Source organism: Schistocerca cancellata, chromosome 2, assembly GCF_023864275.1.
Source record: "Schistocerca cancellata isolate TAMUIC-IGC-003103 chromosome 2, iqSchCanc2.1, whole genome shotgun sequence".
NCBI lineage: Eukaryota > Metazoa > Arthropoda > Insecta > Orthoptera > Acrididae > Schistocerca > Schistocerca cancellata.
Window position 1 is genome coordinate 209,963,830 of NC_064627.1, and position 26,136 is coordinate 209,989,965.

The following is a 26,136-nucleotide window of genomic DNA, read 5'->3' on the forward strand; positions in this document are numbered from 1 at the left end:
TTGGTAATGTCGTCGAGTAAAGTATTGTTTTCATACGTAAACACAAGAAAATTCTAATATCGTATTGCTCATATCCTTGTTATACCCTCCTTTATTTCTTTTCAATTACCTAAACTAAATTTGCTACTACTATTTCGTAGCAGCCACTTGTTTCCAACTACATCAATAACATCTGTGTCATACAAATTCTTTGTGCCCATTACTACACTGCCAATATTCTAAAGCCTACTATCGTACTTCAAGGAGACTATTCAGTTATTATTATTTCTATTATTATAATATAAATTTAACATTTCTGTAAAATGGGGTATGTACGTTTGTAACCACCAATGTTTTATTATTAACATTAAAATACATAATGAAACCATTATCACACTTCTAACACCTATTTTTTTAACGTGCAAAATCTGTGTGACATACTGGTTACCGGTGATAGAAACCATATCAGCAATTTTCCTAGGAGAAAGAATCTAATTAAATGAATATTTTATACACAGAAAAGACTATCTGCATCTTTTATGATAGTTATTTGTACGTACTTGAACACGTGGAGGTTGCGATAACATGTAGATAACTGCATCCGCCATGTCCTCAGATTCCATCATTGGCAGTCGCATATTTTCCAGCGCTTCTGTCGAATGCTTTTGCAAGGTATTGAATATTTCTGTTTTCACAAGTCCTGGTGATATTTGCTAAAACAAAAACATACGTTAATAAACATATTTCCGATTTTCCAACTTGTTTTATTTCCCCCTTGAAATCTATTATTTATATAAGGAACATTTACATAATTCTCGAACTTATTATCCTAGTTCAACTATTTTACATGTACGAGGTCTATTCGGCAAGTAAGGAACGATCAGTCACCAAATGGAAACAACAGTGAAAATAAAAAATGTTCTATTTGCAACAGATAGCTACATCTCTACATAGTCGGCGCTCCGAAGTAGACATCTGTCCTAGCGTTGTGCCAGCTCTACAATACCCTCGTCATGGAAGGCAGCCTGCTGTGCTTTCCGTAATTTGCTGTGCTGGACTGCAGCTCGTTGTCTGTGCCAAAATGTTGTCTTCATAACCGGCGGTTCGTCTGGGCCGAGATGAAAAACAGAGGGAGCAAGTCGAGGCTATATGATGAGTGATCAAACACTTGCCATCGAAAACGCTACAAGATCGTCCTCACCTCCCCTGAAGTGTGCGGAAGAGAATTGTCATGATGAAGGAAATGCGTGGCAGTTACTTTATGTGAAATTGCATTAAGTCAGGCGAAACCTCCAAACAGGCACCTACATATTGCGAGAGAGAATATTTTCTAGGCGTTTTGCACCATCACTGCGCCCTCAGAACTGAAATGATCGACTTGACGCTATATGCCGGCATACTAGGCACACTGTGCAACACATCTGAGACAAGTTTCATCGGATTTTCACTGTGGTTTCCATTTCGCGACTGATTGCTCCTTACTTTCTGAATAGCTTTCATACAATGAGCGATAAAGGTTTTATAGCTACGTTACAGGACTTGTACAGTCTACAAAATATGACATAGACTTGTTAGTAATTTTCACTGTTCAAATAATATGAAACTTATAAATCAAGAACAATTTGTATGACGTAATTCATTTAGTGTTCCCTAAACTTCTTACACAGGACGCCATCGATGATATGCAGTTTAATCCACTAACTGTCTTCATTTGGGTGATGGTGTCAGTCTTGAGAAGTTCTTGGATCAGTTTGATAAGTACAACGTGTAAATTCTTGATTGACCTTCCTCAGAGTCGCCTATGTTTGTCATATGAACACTACAGTTCAAGGCTGGTCTCACTCACTCACATTAAGAAGCAAACTATTTTTCTAACCGTACATAAGTGTTTTGAGACAGATGCTTCCCCCTAGTTGTGTAACGAATTTATAGAATGGCGTGTGGTCCTAGATAATGGAAAAACTTGTATACACATTACTCAGCCGGAAGTCATCCGAAATTCGTAGTTACTGGTTATGTAAAGTTACATGAAGCCTCTTTTTGCTAACTTTAGACACTTGAACTCTCATTGTCAGTTTCCCATTACGTTCTGTTACACTGAAGAGAAGGATCTTTGTTAGCTGTCCCTCAAACATTTTGAAAATTTGTACGTGTACCCTTTGGATAGCTGATCTGGCAAGAGAGAGAAATGGAAATAAGGGGACAGACCTTTATGCACTCGTGTAAACACACACACACACACACACACACACACACACACACACCACACACAGTGTCCCAGGAACACTCCAACCACCTTCGTGGGTGGGGGGGGGGGTTGGGTTGCTGAAAGTGCCTTCAAGAACAAAACGACGATAGGAACCTCTGTCCAGAAACAACAGCAGTAGCTGAATGCAGTAGTTTAAAAACTAAATCAGTATTTTTTAAAATCTTAATGTGGGTACAAAATTCAGGACAAAATCATATGTTTCCATCTATTAGCAAATTAAAATTCTTCTCTTCCGCTTTCTTTACTCTTCAAAATTATACTGCATAAGTTCAGAAAAATCTGTTTGAAATTGTGTCCGGAGACAATGAATCAAATCTGGAAGACCATCTAGTTGGACACAGTTCCTTCAGAGTCTAACACTTCTGTCAGTTCACGAATTTCTTTTACTTATCACCACTGAACCAGAGAACCACTAAGGAACACGTAAGAGCAAGATCTTCTCTCGTAAAATTGTCGCAGTTCCAATACATTAATTCTGTAATCATTTAGTACAAAATTTTGTTGTGTGATGAACAATGTACGCCCATGCTTCATTTCATGACTGCAAACCTTAGTATTTGCCATTCACAGATATTGCATGATTGTATCCTTGACCACTGCATTTATCCAGCTGTATTTTCATGTGAGATAAATAATTTTGTTATTTACTTTTTAATACTCTCAGCATCTTAGCCCCTTACCTCACAGAATTGTAAAAACGATTCCTTTATTTCAAACTCATTACTATTTGAGTTACTGAAATGTAGATGCAAACATCTTACGACACTAAATTTAAATGCCGCCCAACAGCGGTCAATCTTAACGCCTTTCGAATCGCGAGAGCTAGGGCACGCCGTGTCATTAAAGAGAGCAAAAAAATGGTCATGTCAGGAGTTCCTGGATTCCGTCGACCGTTCCACTTGTTCCACAAAAGTATGGGAAGCCATCCGGAGGATTACCGGTACACGCAGCCGTTTTCCGATTGCAGCAGTACTGAAATAGGGGTGCCTCCAAACGGCGCCCAGAGACATTGCTCGGACGCTGGCTGAGCATTTTGCGCAAACTACTGCCAATGCAAGCCAGGATCCCGCGTTTTGTCGCTACCGTGCAACTGTAGAGAGGGAAAAGTTGGACTTCAGGTCCAACGGTTCTGAGGCCTACAACTCCCCTTTCTAGATGTGAGAGCTCGAATGGGCACTGGCTGAGACTGCTGACACTGCACCCGGTCACGACCACATCCGGTATTGCATGCTTTGCCATTTGCCAACAGCGTCCCAGGAAGTCCTCCTCGACTGTTTTAATCTAATATGACAGACAGATAACTTCCCCAACTCGTGGAGGGAGGCAATTCTGGTCCTATGCTCAAACCAGGAAAGGATCGCCCGTCTCCAAGTAGTTATCGGAGCATCACCCTAACGAGCTGTGTAGGGAAGACCCTGGAACGGATGGTTAACCGTCGTCTGGTCTGGCTTTTGGAGACCAGGCAACTTCTTAGCCGCTCTCAGTGTGGATTCTGCAAATATCGGTCCACGGTCGGCAACCTGACTCTCGTAGGCTTTCCTCCGTCAACATCACTGTATCGGCATATTCTTTGGTATCAGTAAGGCATATGATATTACTTGGAAACACTGTATTGTTGCACAACGGCATGAATGGGGCTTTCGTGGGCACCTCCCCATTTTCATTTGGTCTTTCCTGTCTCAGCGCCTTTTTCCGACCACACCGTCTGATAGATTTGAGCAGGAGAATGGTGTCCCCTAGGGCAGTGTTTTAAGTGTTACCCTCTTTGCCATAGCCATCAACAGTAACGTCTACAGTGAGGAGTTCAGCGCAGTGCTCCTTATTTGTGGACGATTTTGCTGTTTTCTGTTCCTCTTACAGTGTTGCAACAGTGAGCCATCAGTTGCAACTAACAGTGCGGCGGTTAGAGGAGTGGTCTCCAAAAACGGGTTTTCAGTTTTCTGCCGATAAGTGTGTTTGTGTTCGTTTTAATCGTTCTCGTCGACCTTTTATTTTGCCTGCCTTGTATGTAGGGGATACTGTCCTACATTTTAGAGACAGTGCGGTATGTGGGCCTAATTTTTGACTCCAGGTTGTCATGGCTGCCACATCTACGAGACTTGAAAGCCAGAATCCTGAAGGCGCTGAACATCCTCAAGTGCCTCAGCCACAGGTCTTGGGGAGCGGACAGTGCGCGTCTCTTCCAATTTTATCGGGCTTTTGTGCGTTCACGGCTGGACTACGGGTGCACAGTGTATGGGTGAGCGAGGCATTGTTATTTGCGGATCCTTGACGGTGTCCAGCATCCAGGGATTCGACTGGCCACGGGTGCCTATAGGACCAGTCCCATACCCAGCCTCTGTGCTGAGGCCGGGGAACCGCCACATACCATCCGGTGGCAGCTCCTACTGGGGCGCCAGGCTTGTAAGTTTCTTGCAACTCCAACCTCGCCTACTCATGATATTGTTGCTCATCCGCCTCTGGACCGCCTGTTTTCCCGCCGCCCCAGGCTACGTTGTCGTTTGGGATCCGTGTGCAACGTCTGCTAGTGTCCCTTTGTGTGGAGTCTGTACGACCCCAAATCCAGGGTTTTAACCGCCTGCCACCCTGGTTACTGGAGAGGCCCCAATTTGATTTTAGATTTGGTGCGGTACAGAAAAGATAGCACTCCTGCTTCCGTGTTTAATCGGGTCTTTTGTGCCTTTTTATATGAGTACGACGACCATGTAGCTGTTTTTATGGATGGGTCTAAGCAGGGTGACCCGGTTGCTTTGTCGTCTTCCCGGATCGTGTCCTCAAGGTCATACTGCCTCCTGATTTACCATCTTTGATGCAGAATTATATGCCATCTTGTGAGTCCTGGAGCAGATGAGACTTTCTCCCAGTGTTAGATTTCTCGTCTGTTCAGATTCTTTGAGCGAACTTTACTCTCTCCAGCGTTTGCATCCAGCAGGTAAAGGAACTCCACACTATCCACGACGCCCTCCTCCAACTAGAGGGACTGGGGAAGCAGGTGTCTTTGTGCTGGGTACCAGGGCACGCGCCGGCCGCAGTGGCCGAGAGGTTCTAGGCGCTTCAGTCTGGAACTGCGCGACCACTACGGTCGCAGCTTCGAATCCTGCCTCGGGCATGGATGTGTGTGATGTCCTTAGGTTAGTTAGGTTTAAGTAGGTCTAAGTTCTAGGGGACTGATTACCTCAGATGTGCGCAGGGCCATTTGCACCATTTGAACCAGGGCACGCGGGAATTCTGGGGAATGAAAGGGCTGATCAAGCAGCCAAGGAGGCGTGTCGTGACCGTCAGGTCTTCCAGTGTGCTATCCCACTGCATGCCCTCACCTCGCTGTTGAGGTATAAAGTCCTGTGTCGATTGGAACATGAGTGGCTAGAAGTGACCGACAACAAGCTCCGTGTTATCAAGCCCAAAACTCGGCCGTGGTGTACTTCCTTACTCGTCTTCGCATCGGCCACAGCCCTATGACGCATGGATTTTTATTCCGGCGAGAGGACCCTCCGATGTGTGGTGCTTATGGCGTGCAGTTCACGGTGCACTACCTTTTATTGGACTGCATTTTATTTGCTGACCAGCGGACTGCAGCGGATTTGCCGGCGGATCCGCAGTCTATTTTATGCAATGCTCAAATAAATGTGGTTCGGGTTTTAAAGGTCTGTGAATTGTCCCACATTTTAACAAGATTTTGGGGAGGTATTTTTAATGTGTCAACGGGGTGGCTGGCTCACCTAAATTTTTTCGTAAATGGTCAACCAGTCTCATTTCCCTGTGATGTTCTTTTAGCTCCTTTGTGGTTTGTTTTCCCTGTTTTACTTTCTTAATTAGCTATCTTGCCTCCTCATTGGTTTTAATACATGTGAGAGTGCCTGTGCGATAGTCATTGTGTGGTCGTTTCGTGTGCATGCGTGTACGTCAGTTTTCATTCTTATCCACCTTTGTTTGTTTTAATCGATGTCATGGCGCTGATAACCTCGGCGTTGGTCGCTCATACGTTCCCAAACCACACACACACACACACACGACACTAAATTGGTCCTTTCTAGAAGTAGTAGCGCAAGGACAGAACGAGACAACCTTGAACCCAACCTAGAAATCATTATGGAAAATCACATGCAATTGTTCATGTCATATTTTACTGATGCCATCATCAGGATTTCCATATCTACGGTCATCTGAGGACTCACGACATCCTGCCATGTGCCAAGGTCGAGGATGGGAGAGCCTCCTCATCCCCACTGCAATTGTGCAGATTTTGCATTAAGGCCCCACACCCCGAGCACCCCCTGAACCCCTGAATTCGTGGGTGCGAATTTCACATGCTTGCCATATTTCGTTGATATCAGCACAGCTACGCACCCCCCACCCCCCCAGTAGTTCTACAGATTTTGCATGTAGCACCCCCCACCCTGCGCCCCAACACTACCGCGAACCATGTGCTTCCACTCTGCAGATATTTTTGCAATACTAACTCCAAATGTTCGTTTAAGGACTTACTAATTAGTCCTCACATTGGTAACTCTGATTTGAAGCTATATATCATGCGACATGAATACTGGAACGAGTAAATTGCATATTTCTCAATATACAATTAAAACCAACATTTGCTATAAAATATAAATGACGACGTAGCAATTCTTATTCACTAAAAATTCGTTTTGTACCATAAACACCTTCTCACAAGCTCTGAAAACGTAAATAGACGCAAGTCCACTTTCTCTTCCTTGCTCCTGTCACTATCAGATGGCTGCACTGGAAAATCAACATTTATCTATAAATAGTTAAACACCAACATTTGCTTTACCTTAAATACCATCCCACAAACCCAGAAAACGCGAAATAATAGCAAATCACGGTTTCTCCAGTCACCAGCAGATTACTGCACAGTCTATCTCTGTACCTCACATGTAGATGGCTCCAGTGCCAATCAAAACCCACAGCAGATCGTAACTTAATTATTTTATGAATCTAAAATGTGGCAGATATTCTAAAATGTCTGTAAAATGCGGCAGAAACAGCATCAGCAGCACAAAAAAGGCTAAGTTTGCATTGCTATTTAAGGTTAACACATGGAAATCGCTGTCTGATGTCACAAAATCGCAAGAAAAGTCGGCACTGTAAAAATTAGCTTCGGTTAACTTACACATGTACACATAGTCGTCAAAGTAGTTGCCAAATGCTGAAATATGTACCCCAATGCTAGAATTCAACAATTCAGATTTTAGATATTAGGCCATAAAATTCGTTGTCATATGACTACCCTAAGCAGGCTTATTACTGCAGAAAAATGTGTTAGCTAAGCACTCAAAGAGAGACGGAATCTAACTACTCACAATGTACCCTCAAAGTACATATTTTAACATTTTTGATTAGCTACAAGTCACCGATCTTGGAGAGACAGCGATAATGCATCGGGTTATATACTAGAAAAATATAAACGAAGACACTACTAAATTCTATGTAAATAACTGGCAATCATAGGGCTTTCTGAAAGCTTTATAGACCGTATTTGTTCGATATTATTGTCCGCAACTTCTAAAAACTACGCCTACAGCACTTTTCACGTTGTTAAATACTTACCGTGAGTATTCGATCTGAGCAGTTGCATTTCCGCAACATATGCCTTGCGAATATAGAAACCATTAATTCTCCAACACAAACACGAGCATAACATAATTGCCTTATTAGAAAAGGAAGAAAGAATAAGTTGTTTTTCATTACCAAAACTCTTACTTAGACAATAGAAGAATATATAAAAACGCAGCCGAAGGGTGTGTGCGCGTGTAAATTCCTAAGGGACCAAACTGCTGAGGTCGTCGGTCCCCAGACTCACACACTAGTTAAACTATTTTCAACTAACTTATGCTAAGAACACACACATACCCGTGCCAGACGGAGGGCTCAAACCTCCGCCGGGAGGGGCCACGTAACATGGCGCCTCAAATCTCGCGGTCACTCCACGCGGCAACCAAAGAAGGTAGCACTTGGATATGAGATAGTTCCAAAGACAACGTCAGAGTTGATACCTCGGAAAAAACTGTACACCATAATATACCGCGAGGTGCCTCACACTTTGCAAGCACAAATTAAATATTGCCGCATCTTAATTGACTGTGTAGTTCATTAAAGTATATGATTATCGTAATACAAACAAAATCACCAGGAAAATTTGATTTACTACTCGTTACTGAGATAAAGAGATATCATAATACACCTAATGCAAGGCTTTGTGTGTCTATTACCCATTGCTGTAAGGCCTCAACAAATGCCACACGTTTTGATCTGATGTTATTCTCTTTAACATACAGATATATAGATGTGGAAGCCGTCGTGTTCTATAAAAAAAAATGCGGATCACAACCGGAAATGATGTTAGAGATTCTACGAGACCATGAAACTGCCTCAGCTAGAATATACGCTTAATATCATGCCCTCAACCACTTATCCATATCAGGACTTCCCATACGCAAATTTTAAACAAAACAGCTGCAAATATTACGAGGTATGTCCCTCAACATTGGAGTATGGCAGCATGGCAGTGCCAGCGTGCAGAGACGAAGATATCAATGTCGTGGTACACCGAAAATAATGTGATTACAGTGTTCAAAAGTAGAATAGGATAGACGATTCGAAATCAGAAAATGTACTATGAATTTTAAAACGTTTTTGTCAGAGATTTGGTGATATACAGACACACATACAGTTTGCCAATTACGAAGCGGAAGCATAAAACGACCAAGAATAGAGATTTGGCAGGCAGGAGCAGAGGGGGAAAAGGCCATTAGAACACAGCAAAGTGGGATGAAAAATACGTGAATCTATGCTGTTCACAGTTAGATACGATTTGATGTCGAGTACAAAAAACGCATTTAGCCAGAGTTCATTAACTAAAAGTTGTTTGATCATTATCGTTCGACAAAGTATTTAGCTTTGAAGATGACTTGACAACTACTGTCAACAATATGTATCCTTTTTATTCTATGTAAGATATTCTGTATGTGACTGCAGAGAAGTACATTTGAACATCCAGGAAGTAACGCTCAAATGGTTCAAATGGCTCTAAGCACTACGGGACTTTACGACTGAGGACATCAGTACCCTAGACTTAGAACTATGTAAACCTAACTAACCTAAGTCATCACACAGATCCATGCCCGAGGGAGGACTCGATTCAAACCCGCGACCGTAGCAGCCGCGTGGTTCCGGACTGAAGGGCCTAGAACCGCTCGGTCACAGCGGTCGGCCTGAAATAACGTCTTTCTATGTGTACTAAAAAGTATACAACGCTCTGAACAGTAGGGTTCGAGTTAAGCCACACTTTGTTATCCTCAGACCTCCCCGGTAGTCACTGAAAACCGGTAATGGCGCTCTGCTTCACACTGAAAGCAGTGTCCTATTAAAAGGCTGACTGACAGTTAGTTAATGGACGCCATCGAGTTTCGAAGTACCTGAGAAACTTGAGGGGGAAGCTCAGTCGCCTTTCCAGTACAAACGTACGGACGTTCTGTTGAGCAGTTGCCCCCTAGGCGACTCTGCAATGCAAAAAACATATATCTGGAGGCATTCAGGAAAATCTGCCGTGTGAGCGTATAGGGAACTTGGTGCTGACAGTGACTGGTGCCTCGAGGTATGTCAGGCTGCCATGAGAACACCGTTAGAGGTCTTATCTCTATACTGCTCGCCGTGCAGGGATTCTTCAGAGTGGAATCTAAGTGTCTGGCAGCTTGTAACCAAGACTGTCATGGTGGAACTACCAGTTTTGACCAATCGTTCTGGTATAGTGGAAATTGAGTCCATCAATGACAGGATGCTACTATGAGAAATTCTGTGCCATGAAGAAGAGTATGGGGGGGGGGGGGGAAGGAGAAGAAAACTGAGTACATGCCTTCGAGGGGTTGGATTTGGTTCATTTGAGGACATTGTAAGTGATGAGGTGATACTCTTTCAGAGTGGGAATTCTGATTTGGCACTCATGGGTCATTGCAGTCTGTCTTGTGTTCAGTGTTCAGACTGAATGAGAATTGTTTTCATCTCAAGGTCATTTTGTGAATTAATCAGCTTCCATGTCGCATGATTTTTCGTTCAGAACAATGTTACAATTGTGTTATTGCTATCTTACCTACAACTGCAAAAATATAACTTGAAAGCAACCTTAGCAGTGAAATTATTGCAGATAAAAGAAATGACACGAGCACTGAGAGACAGCAAACGGCCGATGTGAATGGGAAAACAGCTCTTTGGCACCTATCGCGTGGCGGTTTTTACCTGCAGAACGATTAAGAGGGAAACAGCGGACAGGAAATGGGTTAAACTGTTCTGGGTGTCGCCTATAAAGCAGCGGGTACACAGAAATGTGAAGATAAAAGCCACCATCTGTCTGTCAACAGCCACACGCTACCATGCTATCTCAACTGCAGACTGGCGAATCATGTCAGGACACTTTTGATTTCCTGTATCACTGATTTCGTCATGGGAGATTAAATGATTAATTACCCGCTTCAAGTCTAATTGCTGAGCAGAGTCTACATCATACCAGTCCCGGAAATTCGTATTATTTGTGGAATACAAGCAAGGAATAAACAATTACTGTCACACGTTTTTATTGCCTGATCATTTTTACTACATATTAGCGCCCAACATGGGTCGTTTCATTTCATTTCTTGACAGTATTCATTCTTTCAGGTAGGTCAGTCAAGCAAGGTACCCCTAGAGAGCTTCTGTCAAGGTTGGATAGCAGGAGGCGATTGAAGGATGAAGCGAAGGCGTGAGGTAGTGGGATTGTGGAACAAAGGAGACGGGTTCTGTATACGTAACTCGGCCAGTAAGAGCTTTGCTGCGGAGGTCAATTTTCTGGCTGAGATCCTGAGATCGAAACTCTGAGCAATTTATCAGAGAGACAGTACGTTTTAGACGTCTGCTGCATGGTGGATGATTCGTCTGTGGAATTTTGTTAGTGGTGGTTTCTTTAATTAACCTCCTATTCCTATCACGAAGCCTGAATTCCTATGACGTGTTCTTTAACGTTGTCTTATCTGTAGAACCATATGCCGTCTTGACATAAATCAAATTTATAATCAGATTTTTCGTTTGTAATAACTATTATTTTTTAAACCATTTAGTTTCCTTTTCTGAAATTTCCATGCCCTTGCTTGAACAGTGTATTTACCTGCTTAGAAAATTCTGTATGATTGAAAAGTATATTTGCTTAACCACAACATCTACACCATCATTTCTGCTCAGAGTCTTTGAAATGTAGTAACGTAATGCATATGAAACTTACCCCACATCGTATCTTGCTATTCCTGGCAACCAAGTCTTTCCGCAGCCCTTCAAGCAGAGACTTGACAGCATGCTTGCTGGCAAAGTACATCGAGATCAATGGATCGAATGGCATAATGTGGCTAGATATACTGGAAATAAGAAAATGGAAAGAACTTTTAGATACAGATTATATACTGTGCAAGTCGGCAAGATTTAGACAACAAACATGAGTAATTACGACAATTCATGTTTCATTTCCTTAGAAGGCAGATGCTGGGCTATCGAAATATTAATCATTTATTGGTTGATACTGGGTAGCTTTATCTGACATTTCTATACACCACTTTCTGTAGACCACTATGAGTGTAATTTTGCGAATGTAGGACTTCACGGTCCCTGTGATCAACATAGAATAAATGCTGCAGGGAGGGCAATTTTACCGCTCTGAAAAGAGAACGCAGGACGTTTACCGCTTAATGGTGCCTCCCCGTCGTGAAGCCGGTGGAAAGACTTCTCGAGACGGACCTGTGGTTGCTTAGGAGTCGGGGACGAGATAATGCTGGAAGCGTGTGTTCGTAGTGATAGCATCTTACAAGGCCACGTGCAGGCTTTTTTAAAACGAGAAATGCAAATGGAATGCCTGCCGCATATGCGGGCTAGCGATCGCAAGAAGTTCCCATACGAGGTGCAAAGCCGTGTTCCTACCAAAAGACAAAAGATACGGAAACGGATTTGGTTGACTGCATGGTGGGTGGAGGTGGGGTCACAATTTGTTCTAGAAATTTCTACTGGGCTGAATATGAGCTGCAGGTGGTATTCCAGTTTTAAAGGGGACGGTCATTGGCTGCAACGAGAGTTCACGCTTATGACACGAGGTTTCCTCTAAAGTAGACTCTTCGCGGTGAGGGGACATTCTGTCTGGTGTTGGTAGGACACATTTGGCTAGACAGCGATTTTGAGAGCTCTCTGGCGGCTGTCAGTAGGACCCACTTCGCTAGATAGTGTTCTGAGACATTGCTAGCAAGGTGTCGGTAAGTCACACTGAGAGGTGGCATGAGCCCCCTCTCATATTTCTATCTTACGATTTTCCTCTCTAATTGCATGCAGTGAAAAGTCGCTATTCCTTCACACACGGACTTCCCACGCAGCGTCTCTCGTCACCCGGGTGGTCCGGTGACAGGTGGGCTCTGCTGATGTGGAAAGCGTTAAGCCGACGGGTGTGAGGAAGTCGAGTGAATGCTTTGCAGACGCCCGCCGACATTGTCAAAAGACATGCCCGGAGGGGTCTGAAGTAGCGGCTGGGCTACAGGTTCCGTTACTTCGCAGAAACTTAGCGAAAACACTTTCTGACGGGCTACCAGCGAGGCGTGGGAATGACTTGTGTACCCAGGCAGTTGTGGCGGGAAAATTCCCGCGCTTTCTGCAAAATTGTAACTGTGATTGGCTTGCTCAGGGCATAGCTCCGTGACGTAGCAAAATCAGCGCAGAAATTGGCGCCAAGAATCTCCATTGGTGGAATGGTAGTGCTCTGGCAATAGAGTGGAATTTTCCGCCGGTTTTCGAGTTGCTGATTGGAACGTTTAACCACGGCCACTGTCGTGGGGGCGGGAATGTTGTGTGTTCGGCCTGTACGGGTGCTCTAGGTAGTCGGCTCTCGCCTTTCGGTCGAGGACGTCGAAGCAACCAGCCATCGCCTCCGGTACGCCAGATCGTGTTCTGGCAGTTAAGAAGACAGTTTGGTAATGTATGTCCGCAGCACCGGCAGATAGGGATTTTCCTAGGTGATAATCAGAGCTCAGCAGAGCGCGCCTGTTCGTCTTTTTCTAACTTTGTTCTGTCTTGAGTAGCAGCAATTAATGTTGGGTTAGCTGTGTGTCTCTCTTAAGATTTGAGTGGCAAGGAATTGGCTCCACATACTACTTCGTCTTAAACCTCACAATCTAGTTTAGGGACAACTTCACCTTCATAGCGTTTGTTTGAGTATCCAATTTGAGCCAATTTGATGGATTGTAAATGTTTCATGTGTTTTTGTTTATTATTTTGTGTTTAGTCTTAATAAATCATATTGTTATTTTGGACAGAACTTTCATTCTTTTAATCGGTACAGCAACCCATCATTTCTCACTACATTAATGAAACCTTCCTTTATTTAACTTATTTATCAAATTAAATTATTGCAGGTGCCAAACTCTTTTCTACTCCACTAGCGGGGTTGCTTACAATCAGTTCGCGTATATTTTTTAATCCATGTGCAACAGCAAAAGTCGGAGTTAGAATAGGGGGGGGGGGCTTAGAGCATCATTTACATATGGAGATTCTAGAAGAATTTAGTGTTAAATACACTGCTTGCCCCGGCACCTCGCAACACTTTGCTGGACAGCGTTTTGTGACATTGCTGGATGATGTAAGATAACAGTCTCAGCATTAGGTTCGAAAGTGCTGATGTCGCTATTAGAAACGGCATCATTCGTCCACCTATGAGCAGAGATCAACCTGTGCTTCTTTGTGGTGACGGAAGCACTACGAAGTGCTTCTTTACTACAGCACACTTAAGACAAGTCTCTGCTCCTGGCTTATGAGCATGCGGAATTTTGATTCGTGTCCGGTATCATACGAAAGTAGCTTCTACCCCTGTAGTTTGCAGACGTCATTTGACGTCCTTTCTGTAGCGAGAACTTTCAGCTACGCAACGCACTTCGTCTGCACGACCAATGGCAGCAATGCCCAGATCACCGCTGCATAATTGCTCTTTAAGGCACTGATTCGTCGATATACGTGCCACGGGTCTTTGAGGGCATATGTGTTAAGCTTCATTTGCTTGACCGCAGAAGTGCCAAAGCTTTCTTGAATTCGACCTTAATCAGTATCAACCACTTAAATGTTTCCGTTGTGTAATGGGGTACGCGATTTAGAGTCACGTCATAAACGTTGCGCAAATCTCAAATTTATACTAATGACTAGGAGTTAACGTTCTATGTCAATACTGAAATTATAATGAAATCCAGACCTTGAGCTGCTTACAGGCGTTGATAAATATCAACGGTGACAGTTGAAAAATGTGTGGCCCGATCAAGATTCGAACCCGGGACCTCCAGCTTACAGGGCAGACGCTCATTTTGTTCTGTATTGTTTGTTGAATTTGCTCGGGGCGGACGGCAGATGACACCCGTTCCGGTTCTTCGTTGATCCGTTCACTCAGTTTTTTATTACAGAGGTTAGCTAACCCTCTGACCGAACACGCTGAGCTACCGTGCCGGTAACTGAGCCACTGAGGACACATAAAGTGCTGCGAGTGCAGGGATTTATCTCCGGCACGCTCCCCGTGAGTGGTCACTTTGCTTTGTTTCTTTGAGAGTGGTTTTCATAATAAAAGTATTATCAGTACCCAGCAGTTCTACCTTTCCTAGAAGTATTGATCTTGATCAAGTTAGAGTAGAGTATTGTCACGGGATACTAACCCCAGCGTAACTTCTGGCTGCAGATTGTCCATGCAGGGCTAATTTAAGTCACATTTTAGGCCCGAACAGGTAGTTGCGATCACGACATTGACAGCCATCACACATAAACACGCGCATTTAGAAGGGTAGTGCTGGAAACGAAATGACAGCACCTTTATCAGCACAGGTCTGTATCAATAATTATTTCCTATTCTTAAAATACATAAAGTTCAGTGTCATATTGAACGAGTTGCAGAATTCTTCCCTACTAACCATGGGAACGAAACGGAGTATTAAGTGTGAGGAGTGCTTTTGATAGATTCTCCACGCAGGAACTGTTACACCAGTTGTGCTGTAGATTGAGTTCTTCCGTGGACGTTTTAGTAGCCTAATCTTACGAAAGTTAGTTTCAACTCTGCAGCATGTTGTTAGTCACAACAGTGAGCAACTCAGTTTTTCGTACTACTGGGCAATGGGTTTCGCAATCGTCACGTCAGCACACAGATATAACAAAATGCATGGTGTTGTACATAGAGAAGGTAATGGAGTTCTGAAGGTTGAAATAATAACTCGCCTCCGTTTCTATAGTTCAACTAACACGAAAGATTGTGTTCCGTGTTTTGTCATGCTGAATGGGCCAATATAGGACAGCGAAGGTGCCCTGTATTAAACTCTTCTCTATGTATTGGACTTGATACCTTCTGTCATGACCGAGCGATGTGGCGCAGTAGTTAGCACACTGCACTCGCATTCGGGAGAACGACGGTCAAAACCCTCTTATGGTCATCCTGATTTAGGTTTTCCGTGATGTTCCTAAATCGCTTCAGGCAAATGCCGAGATGGTTCCTTTGAAAGTGCACAGTCGACTTCCTTTCCCATCCTTCTCTTATCCGATGGGACAGATGACGTCGCTGTTTCACCTCTTGCCACTAATCAAGCAACAATCAAGTTCCGTCATGCACTTCGCTACCGTCGTCGCTCAAGACAAACAATTTATAAAACAATTGAGAACATTGAATTCGCCACAACAGCTGGAGACAAGAAGAACCGCATACCAGTGAAGAGTGTTGCTGCTCAGGCACTTGTCGACGGACCTTGTGTTTTCTGTGGTTGTAGACTTAATTTTAGTATTGATCTTAATGACACATTTTCGCATGGTAATGGTTGGCTGACAGTAGCCATTGTACGTGGTGGTACAGGAGTACCTAGTGTTGGTGGACTTGAAAGCTTTGTAGATAAAGACATTATTGCCTACCGGATGACAACTTTCGAAGTGAATTTTAACGTCTCGTCGATATCAGGTTCACTAGGGACAGAACACTAGTTCAATTTAACTCGAATTATGTTCGGCAACCTGCGGTGACCTTGAAGGAATCATTGTCAGCTGATCATTAAATTAACCAATAAACCTCAGGAAATTTTCATGGGGATCGCTGAACGGGGGGTCTAAAATCCACAACTCTGGAACCTTTTCCACAACGCCGTCTCGCGCAATACGAATTTTCCCGTTTCGGAAGATGTATGAGAATTAGACATAATAGCAGGATGATATATTACTTTGCAGACGCTGTCATTTAAAAGGGAATGGAAGTGGTACCGTTTTAACGATTCCCTCATTCGGGAAAACCAAATATAATGCACCAAATGTTTTTTCTGGCAAACGTCTTATCTAGACTGTCGAGCCCAGCGTCAGCTTTGACGTTCGTTAATAAAACTAACCAAAAACAAGAGAGTGTGCATGTGACTAGAACTTTTGGTTAAAAAAAAAGTTTTCCGCAGTACACGCACAAATTCAAGAACTCCTAGCCATTCTCGAAACATGAAACGTTGACTGGAAATTGAGAACGAAAACGCCCAATAACAACAAAACACATTCGTAACGGATCTTTTCTAAATTGCGCAATTGTTAAACTTTCCATTAAGTGCAAAAAAAGCTGAAGTACAGAAAAGGTTGGCTATCGTAGAGCCGGCCGGTGTGCACGTGCGGTTCTAGGCGCTTCAGTTTGGAACCGCGTGACCGCTACGGTCGCAGGTTCGAATCCTGCCTCAGGCATGGATGTGTGTGATGTCGTTAGGTTAGTTAGGTTTAAGTAGTTCTAAGTTCTAGGGGACTGATGACCTCAGATGTTAAGTCCCGTAGTGCTCAGAGCCATTTGAACAATTATTATTAGTATTTTTTTTTTTGGCTATCGTAGACAGCATATCACACATTGTCTCACTCTCTCTCTCTCTCTCTCTCTCTCTCTCTCTCTCTCTCACTCACACACACACACACACACACACACACACACACACACACACGCGCGCGCGCACGCACGCACGCACACACCGACGACGCCGCAGCCGCCACCGCCACCACCGCTATCACTATGAACACCACAACCAACAGCAACAACAACAACACGAGCAGCAGATTAACAGTAATTATAAACTCGGGTGTCAATAGTTACGTGAAAATGAAGGCTATAAACATTAAAAATAAAACATCAGTTGCTAACTTTGAAGTATAATCTTAACGCAGTACACATTCTGTTCCTTATGTAAAATGATCCCCCCCCCCCCCCCTCATGAACCATGGACCTTGCCGTTGGTGGGGAGGCTTGAGTGCCTCAGCGATACAGATAGCCGTACCGTAGGTACAACCACAACGGAGGGGTATCTGTTGAGAGGCCAGACAAACGTGTGGTTCCTGAAGAGGGGCAGCAGCCTTTTCAGTAGTTGCAGGGGCAACAGTCTAGATGATTGACTGATCTGGCCTTGTAACAATAACCAAAACGGCCTTGCTGTGCTGGTACTGCGAACGGCTGAAAGCAAAGGGAAACTACAGCCGTAATTTTTCCCGAGGGCATGCAGCTTTCTTGTATGATTAAATGATGATGGCGTCCTCTTGGGTAAAATATTCCGGAGGTAAAATAGTCCCCCATTCGGATCTCCGGGCGGGGATTACTCAAGAGGATGTCGTTATCAGGAGAAAGAAAACTGGCGTTCTACGGATCGGAGCGTGGAATGTCAGATCCCTTAATCGGGCAGGTAGGTTAGAAAAATTAAAAAGGGAAATGGATAGGTTAAAGTTAGATATAGTGGGAATTAGTGAAGTTCGGTGGCAGGAGGAACAAGACTTCTGTTCAGCTGACTACAGGGTTATAAACACAAAATCAAATAGGGGTAATGCAGGAGTAGGTTTAATAATGAATAGGAAAATAGGAATGCGGGTAAGCTACTACAAACAGCACAGTGAACGCATTGTTGTGGCCAAGATAAATACGAAGCCCACACCTACTACAGTAGTACAAGTTTATATGCCAACTAGCTCTGCAGATGGTGAAAAAATTGAAGAAATGTATGATGAAATAAAAGAAATTTTTCAGATAGTGAAGGGAGACGAAAATTTAATAGTCAAGGGTGAATGGAATTCGAGTGTAGGATAAGGGAGAGAAGGAAACGTAGTAGGTGAATATGGATTGGGGCTAAGAAATGAAAGAGGAAGCCGCCTGGTAGAATTTTGCACAGAGCGCAACATAATCATAGCTAATACTTGGTTTAAGAATCATGAAAGAAGGTTGTATACATAGAAGAACCCTGGAGATACTAAACGGTATCAGATAGATTATATAATGGTAAGACAAAGATTTAGGAACCAGGTTTAAATTGTTAGACATTTCCAGGGGCAGATGTGGACTCTGACCACAATCTATTGGTTATGACCTGTAGATTAAAACTGAAGAAACTGCAAAAAGGTGGGAATTTAAGGAGATGGGACCTGGATAAACTGAAAGAACCAGAGGTTGTACAGGGTTTCAGGGAGAGCATAAGAGAACAATTGACAGGAATGGGGGAAAGAAATACAGTAGAAGAAGAATGGGTAGCTTTGAGGGATGAAGTAGTGAAGGCAGCTGAGAATCAAGTAGGTAAAAAGACGAGGGCTAGTAGAAATCCTTGGGTAACAGAAGATATATTGAGTTTAATTGATGAAAGGAGAAAATATAAAAATGCAGTAAATGAAACAGGCAAAAAGGAATACAAACGTCTCAAAAATGAGATCGACAGGAAGTGCAAAATGGCTAAGCAGGGATGGCTAGAGGACAAATGTAAGGATGTAGAGGCTTATCTCACTAGGGGTAAGATAGATACTGCGTACAGGAAAATTAAAGGGACCTTTGGAGATACGAGAACCACTTGTAAGGACATCAAGAGCTCAGATGGAAACCCAGTTCTAAGCAAAGAAGGGAAAGCAGAAAGGTGGAAGGAGTATATAGAGGGTCTATACAAGGGCGATATACTTGAGGACAATATTATGTAAATGGGAGAGAATGTAGATGAAGATGAAATGGGAGATACGATAGTGCGTGAAGAGTTTGACAGAGCACTGAAAGACCTGAGTCGGAACAAGGCCTCCGGAGTAGACAACATTCTATTGGAACTACTGACGACCTTGGGAGAGCCAGTCCTGACAAAACTCTACCATCTGGTGAGCAAGATGTATGAAACAGGCGAAATACCCTCAGACTTCAAGAAGAATATAATAATTCCAATCCCAAAGAAAGCAGGTATTGACAGATGTGAAAATTACCGAACAATCAGTTTAATAAGCCACAGCTGCAAAATACTAACACGAATTCTTTACAGACGAATGGAGAAACTAGTAGAAGCCGACCTCGGGGAAGATCAGTTTGGATTCCGTAGAAACACTGGAACACGTGAGGCAATACTGACCTTACGACTAATCTTAGATGAAAGATTAAGGAAAGGCAAACCTACGTTTCTAGCATTTGTAGACTTAGAGAAAGCTTTTGACAATTGGAATACTCTCTTTCAAATTCTAAAGGTGGCAGGGGTAAAATACAGGGAGCGAAAGGCTATTTACAATTTGTACAGAAACCAGTTGGCAGTTATAAGAGTCGAGGGGCATGAAAGGGAAGCAGTGGTTGGGAAGGGAGTGAGACAGGGTTGTAGCCTCTCCCCGATGTTATTCAATCTGTATATTGAGCAAGCAGTAAAGGAAACAAAAGAAAAGTTCGGAGTAGGTATTAAAATCCATGGAGAAGAAATAAAAACTTTTAGGTTCGCCGATGACATTGTAATTCTGTCAGAGACAGCAAAGGACTTGGAAGAGCAGTTCAACGGAATGGTCAGTGTCTTGAAAGGAGGGTATAAGATGAACATCAACAAAAGCAAAACGAGGATAATGGAATGTAGTCGAATTAAGTCGGTTGGTGCTGAGGGAATTAGATTAGGAAATGAGACACTTAAAGTAGTAAAGGAGTTTTGTTATTTGGGGAGCAAAATAACTGATGATGGTCGAAGTAGAGAGGATATAAAATGTAGACTGGCAATGGCAAGGAAAGCGTTTCTGAAGAAGAGAAATTTGTAAACATCGAGTATAGATTTAAGTGTCAGGAAGTCATTTCGGAAAGTATTTGTATGGAGTTTAGCCTTGTATGGAAGTGAAACATGGACGATAAATAGTTTGGACAAGAAGAGAATAGAAGCTTTCGAAATGTGGTGCTACAGAAGAATGCTGAAGATTAAGTGGGTAGATCACATAACTAATGAGGAAGTATTGAATAGGATTGGGGAGAAGAGAAGTTTGTGGAACAACTTGACCAGAAGAAGGAATCGGTTGGTAGGACATGTTCTGAGGCATCAAGGGATCACCAATTTAGTATTGGAGGGCAGCGTGGAGGGTAAAAATCGTAGAGGGAGGCCAAGAGATGAACACTCTAAGCAGATTCAGAAAGATGTAGGTTGCAGTAGGTACTGGGAGATGAAGAAGCTTGCACAGGATAGAGTAGCATGGAGAGCTGCATCAAACCAGTCTCAGGACTGAAGACCACAACAACAACAACATGTAAAATGAGGTGAAATGTGTTCTTTTGACAGCTGTAAATATGTACTAATACCTCGAGAAATTGGTATTCACAAATCGGAAATTAATTTACACACATCAAAAAATGTTTTGCATCACCTCGGTTACAAGAGTTCCGGAACCTGTAAAGAAAATTGGAATAGAGATCGACATAAAAATCATCTCTGCGCTTCTCATTGCTCACGAAAACCACACATTGCATGTTGTACCACCATACAGCGAGACCTCCAGATGTGGTGGTCTAGAATCCTGTACACACCGGTACCTCTTGCAGTGAAGCATGCCTGTATTCATCGTGGCATACTATCCACAAGTTCATCAAGGCACTGTCGCTCCAGATTGTCCCACTCATCAACGGCGATTCGGCGTAGATCCCTCAGAGCGGTTGGTGGATCACGTCGTCCATAAACAGCCCTTTTCAATCTACCCTAGGCATGTTCGATAGGGTTCATGCGCGGAGAACATGCTGGTCACTCCAGTTCAGCGATGTCGTTATCCTCAAAAAAGTCATTGAGAAGATGTGCACGATGGGGGCGCGAAATGTCACCCATGGAGACGAATTCTTTGTGAATATGCTACCGATATGGTGGCACTATCGGTCGGAAGATGGCATTCACGAATCGTACAGTCGTTGCGGCGCCCTCCATGACTACCAGCGGCGTACGTCGGCTCCGCATAATGCCGCCCCAAAACATCAGGGAACCTCTACCTGGCTGCACTCGCTGGACAGTGTGTCTAAGGCGTTCAGCCTGACAGGGTTGTCTCCAAACACGTCTCCGACGATTGTCTGGTTGAAGGCATAATCAACAGTCATCGGTGAAGAGAACTTGATGCCAATCCTGAGCTGTCAATTCGGTATGTTGTCAGGCCAATCTGTACCGCGCTGCATGGTTTCGCGGTTGCAAAGATAGACCTCCCCATAGACGACGGGAGTGAAGGTGCGCATCATGCAGCCTATTACGCACAATTTGAGTCGTAACACGACATTCTGTGGCTGCACGAAAAGCACTATCGAACATGGTGGCTCTGCTCTCACGGTTCCTCCGAGCCATAATCCGTAGGTAGCTGTCATCTACTGTAGTAGTAGCCCTTGGCCGGCCTGAGCGAGGCATGTCGTTGACAGTTCCTGTCTTTCTGTATCTCCCCCATGTGCGAAAATCATCGCTTTAGTTCACTCCAAGACGCCTGGACACTTCCCTTGTTGAGGGCCATTCTTCGCACAAAGTAACAATGCGGACCCACTCGAAACGCGCTATTGACCGTCTAGTCATGGTTGAACTACAGACAACACAAGCTGCGTACCTGCTTCCTGGTGGAATGACTGGAACTGATGGGCTGTCGGACCTCCTCCGTCTAATAGGCGCTGCTCATGGATGGTTGTTTATGTCTTTGGGCGGGTTTAGAGACATTTCTGAACAGTTAAGTGGACTATGTCTGTGACACAATATCCACAGTCAAGTTCTATCTTCAGGAATTCTGGGAACCGGGGTGATGCAAAACTTTTTTTACATATGTGTATTACCCTTCAACGGCAATGCTCAGTCATTTGATAGCCTGTATTTTTACTGTCCGAATTGTAAGGAAAGTAGTTAGTTTTCTGACAAAGAATGCTGAATGCGGTGTAATGTTAAGGCTAACAGGAAAAGTGTTTTTTTTTGCTTGTTTATTTGGCCTTTGAGTGTGTACTCAATTTAGCCAACGGCAACACATAGTGACAATGTACACATAATTGAATAAACAAACGCAGAAATGCATATTTACAAGAATAAAAAGCTTAACTGTTACAGTTTTGTACATACTGTTTTAAAAATTGTATTGAATTGAATTGGAAAATAATTAAAAGTGTCTTGGCTTACAATTCACACCAATTCTGAAATATCTTCATCAGCAAGACATATTTATAATTGACGTACACCATTAAAAAAATGGTTCAAATGGCTCTGAGCACTGTGGGACTTAACATCTGAGGTCATCAGTCCCCTAGAACTTAGAACTAATTAAACCTAACTAACCTAAGGACATCACACACATCCATGCCCGAGGCAGGATTCGAACCTGCGACCGTAGCGGTCGCGCGGTTCCAGACTGAAGCGCCTAGAACCGCTCGGCCACACCGGCCGGCTACACCATTAAAACCTACAGATTGTGACCAGTACTCTTGATGAAGTTAACGATCACTTTATATAGACGAACGTCTTTAGTTCACAAAAGAGAAGAAGCTGATTGAGGAAGATGGTAGCCCATACTCAGCAATGTCTTCAAAAAGACCAACCGTTCACGGTCAAATTTGGGGCACATAAATAAGATGTGGTTGACATCAGCTTCCGACCCAGGGTCACACTCACATGCTGGTGAACTGTAAACGTTGATCCGATGTATATGTTGTGGGAAAGAGGCATGATTGAAGCGGAGTCTTATGATGGTAGATATCGTGGATCGGTCCAGATGTGTCCTCATGAACCACGGCTGTGAAGGAATCCGAGGTTGAAGCACTGCGTAATAACCGCCTTTTGTCCTTTGAGAAACGTTCCACATTTTCTGCCATTGTTGTCTTGCGTGATCCTTGACTGCATGTAAGTAGTCTGTATAAGGAAGGTGCAGATCCAGGACGGTGCCTAACGTTGCCGCTTGTTTGGCTAATGCATCAACTTCGTCATTATAGAGGATACCAGAGTGGGAAGGTACCCACAACAAATGGATCAACCGGCCCGTGCGTGTGCTGCGAATATATTCAGATATCACTTCCAAGATATAACTGTTGGTCGTTTTGTTCCATCGACTGTACTGAATGTTTTTAAGAACGCTTTGCGAGTCAGATACTATCAATATCTTGGGGAAGGAAGTGCTAGAGACAAACTTAAGTGCTTCCAAAACTGCCACTGTCTCCGCCGTAAAAATAGAAGTGCTCGTAGGCAGTTTCAAGGTTTTGCGGATCTGGATCTGAGGGCAGAAAAAAGCGCATCCTGTACACTCTTCTTGCGGAATTTTGGAGCCATCAGTATATACACAGAGAAAACCCGGCCATTGTGCTTGAACGAGACGATTGAAGCCAACGTTGACATTAGTACTGTCCAGCCAGGTCGTACTTAAATAATGGACTGGGATCTGGGAGCAGAGCGTTTGAAGATCATATTCAAAAACAGGTAGATGCGCTGAACGCCATATAGAATGTATGACAGGCGACCAAGTGTCAAAGCTGGCACAAACGGCTGGCACTTTATTACTTCTGTGGGATGCAATCCGCAGTCGATAAATGCAGTCTCTACTTTGATAGACGGAACTGTCCATAATGGCCATGCCTTGAATGTAGAATTTGTCCGATAACATTTGGGGCCTAATGCTCAAGGGCATCTCCCCTGCTTCTATTAAAAGGGCATTGGTAGGCGTCGATCGCATGGCTCCAAGACAGGTACGAATGGCTCTATATGGAAGAGTATCTAATTTGGAGAGATGAATCTTTGACGCATTGTGGTAGAATTGACAGCCATAGTCTAATCGAGATCGAATTATCCCTCGGTACATGGTGAGTAAAACACTCTGGTGCGCTCCCCACCAGACACGAGTGAGTGATCTGATTACATTTAAACCTTCTTCACACTTGGTAACGGTGGATCAGATGTGGGGCGCCCAGCTTAACCGAGAGTCAAAAATCATCCCCAGAAATCGAACGTGAGATTTTATTTGGAAGGTGTACTTGCCACAGGTAATGTGATCTTCAGTGCGAACTGTCGTCGACTTGGAGAAGGGAACGACTGCTGATTTCTCAGCCGAGATCTACAGCCCATTGATAGAGAGCCACTCACCGATGTGTGCGATGATTTGGTTAATGCCGTTTTGGCCTGAAGATATGAAGCAGCAGTAGAATAAACACATATATCATCAGCATACTGTAGGATTTTTGTGGGGGGAGTAAGTATGCGTTCTAGGTCGTGCGTATATAGAGTATACAGGAGAGGACTTAAAATTGCACCTTGCCAGGAAAAGTGTTACGCGTGTTCATAATACTGTAAGAAAATATGTAAGAGTGTATTTACGACATCACGTTCCTCTGGTTTTTCAAACCAAGATTCGATTTTTATATGACGATAAATGTATTTCTAGGTCTGTAACTAGCTAGATATTCCAAGTATCCTGAAAATAAATAATTTTCAATATGTAGTATTTTCTGCTCTGAGAATTTGATGAACGTGCCGTCGCAAATAGTTATGACAGCTCACCACAAAAGAAAAGTAAAAAACAACGTACACGAGTACATGATTGCAACCTAGCAGCTAAAGTCAAATTAAGCGTAATGGAAACAGTAGATTTTAACCTGTTTGGCAGTACCAGGGTGGTTTAATATGTCTCGTAAGAAAGTAAGGAAAAACCTTTGCCAGGTAAACAACTCACCTTATTTCTCTACATTGTCTTCTTTGAGGGATACAAGATTTGTCCAGCGACCTTCCAGCTTTTTCATCCCATCAGAGAAAGGGCCTCTGTCAAACTCTGCAAAATATTCGTTGACTGCGAATATAATGTTTTCACTTAATGAAAATTTCTTCCCAGAAAGTCAAAGTTTCAAGTTAGGGAACAGGAAGCAGTAACCTGGGGGTGATGTCACTTGAAACTGATGAATGAAGTGGGTGATGAACCAGTTCAGAGCTCAATTCAGTCCATTGTTATCGCATATGTGTGGGATGGTACATTACACTGGTAAAAGTGCACTTTTTTGTACGCCGCAAGTTTTAAACGATCCAATAATAAAGCATAACAGTGTCCAGATATGGTTCTACCTTTTTCCTAGTGAGCTATGAGGATTATTATTTGAGAAACCCAAAAAACAGTAGCCATCACCTTACCAGCTGAAAAATAGTATTTTTGTGTGGTTACAGGGTTATAAAAAGGTATCATCAAAATAAAATGTTGATTAACAATCAGAACATCATTGTCTTAAGCTCTGATTTCAACATTTCTGAAGATTTATTTCACTACGATGGCCCGATGCTTGTTTTGCAGCAGCTCCGGAATGTAGTGTGTGTACCCAGAATGCAATCGTGTAAATGCGATAGTAACAAGATATAGTTCAGAAATAAAGGAATCAATCAGAAGCCAGAAATAGAAATCTTGCCAGTTGCGAAATTTAACAAATAATTTATATGGATATGGTGTCTGTTCTTTCGGACATGTCGGAAAGAACAGATACCATTCATGACCTGCAGCCGTCTAGAACGAAATTAGAATTATATATTAATACCCTCAGGCGCTGACGGGCGTTGATATATATCAACGGGGACAGGTGGAAATGTGTGCCCCGACCGGGACGCGAACCCCGGATCTCCTGCTTAAATAGCAGATAT

General features: G+C 43.3%; 1 protein-coding gene across 1 annotated transcript in view; it reads right to left on the reverse strand.

Annotated features, from left to right (window-relative positions):
• The window catches only part of LOC126152490 (dehydrogenase/reductase SDR family member 11-like), a 77,422-nt gene that overhangs the window by 13,898 nt on the left and 37,388 nt on the right, over positions 1 to 26,136 (reverse strand). Inside the window, exons 4-5 of the mRNA XM_049916009.1 lie at positions 11,517 to 11,646; positions 540 to 692 (exon numbers count right to left, since the gene is read on the reverse strand). Coding sequence (XP_049771966.1) covers positions 540 to 692; positions 11,517 to 11,646 — 283 coding nt within the window. The remainder of the gene's footprint in view (positions 1 to 539; positions 693 to 11,516; positions 11,647 to 26,136) is intronic.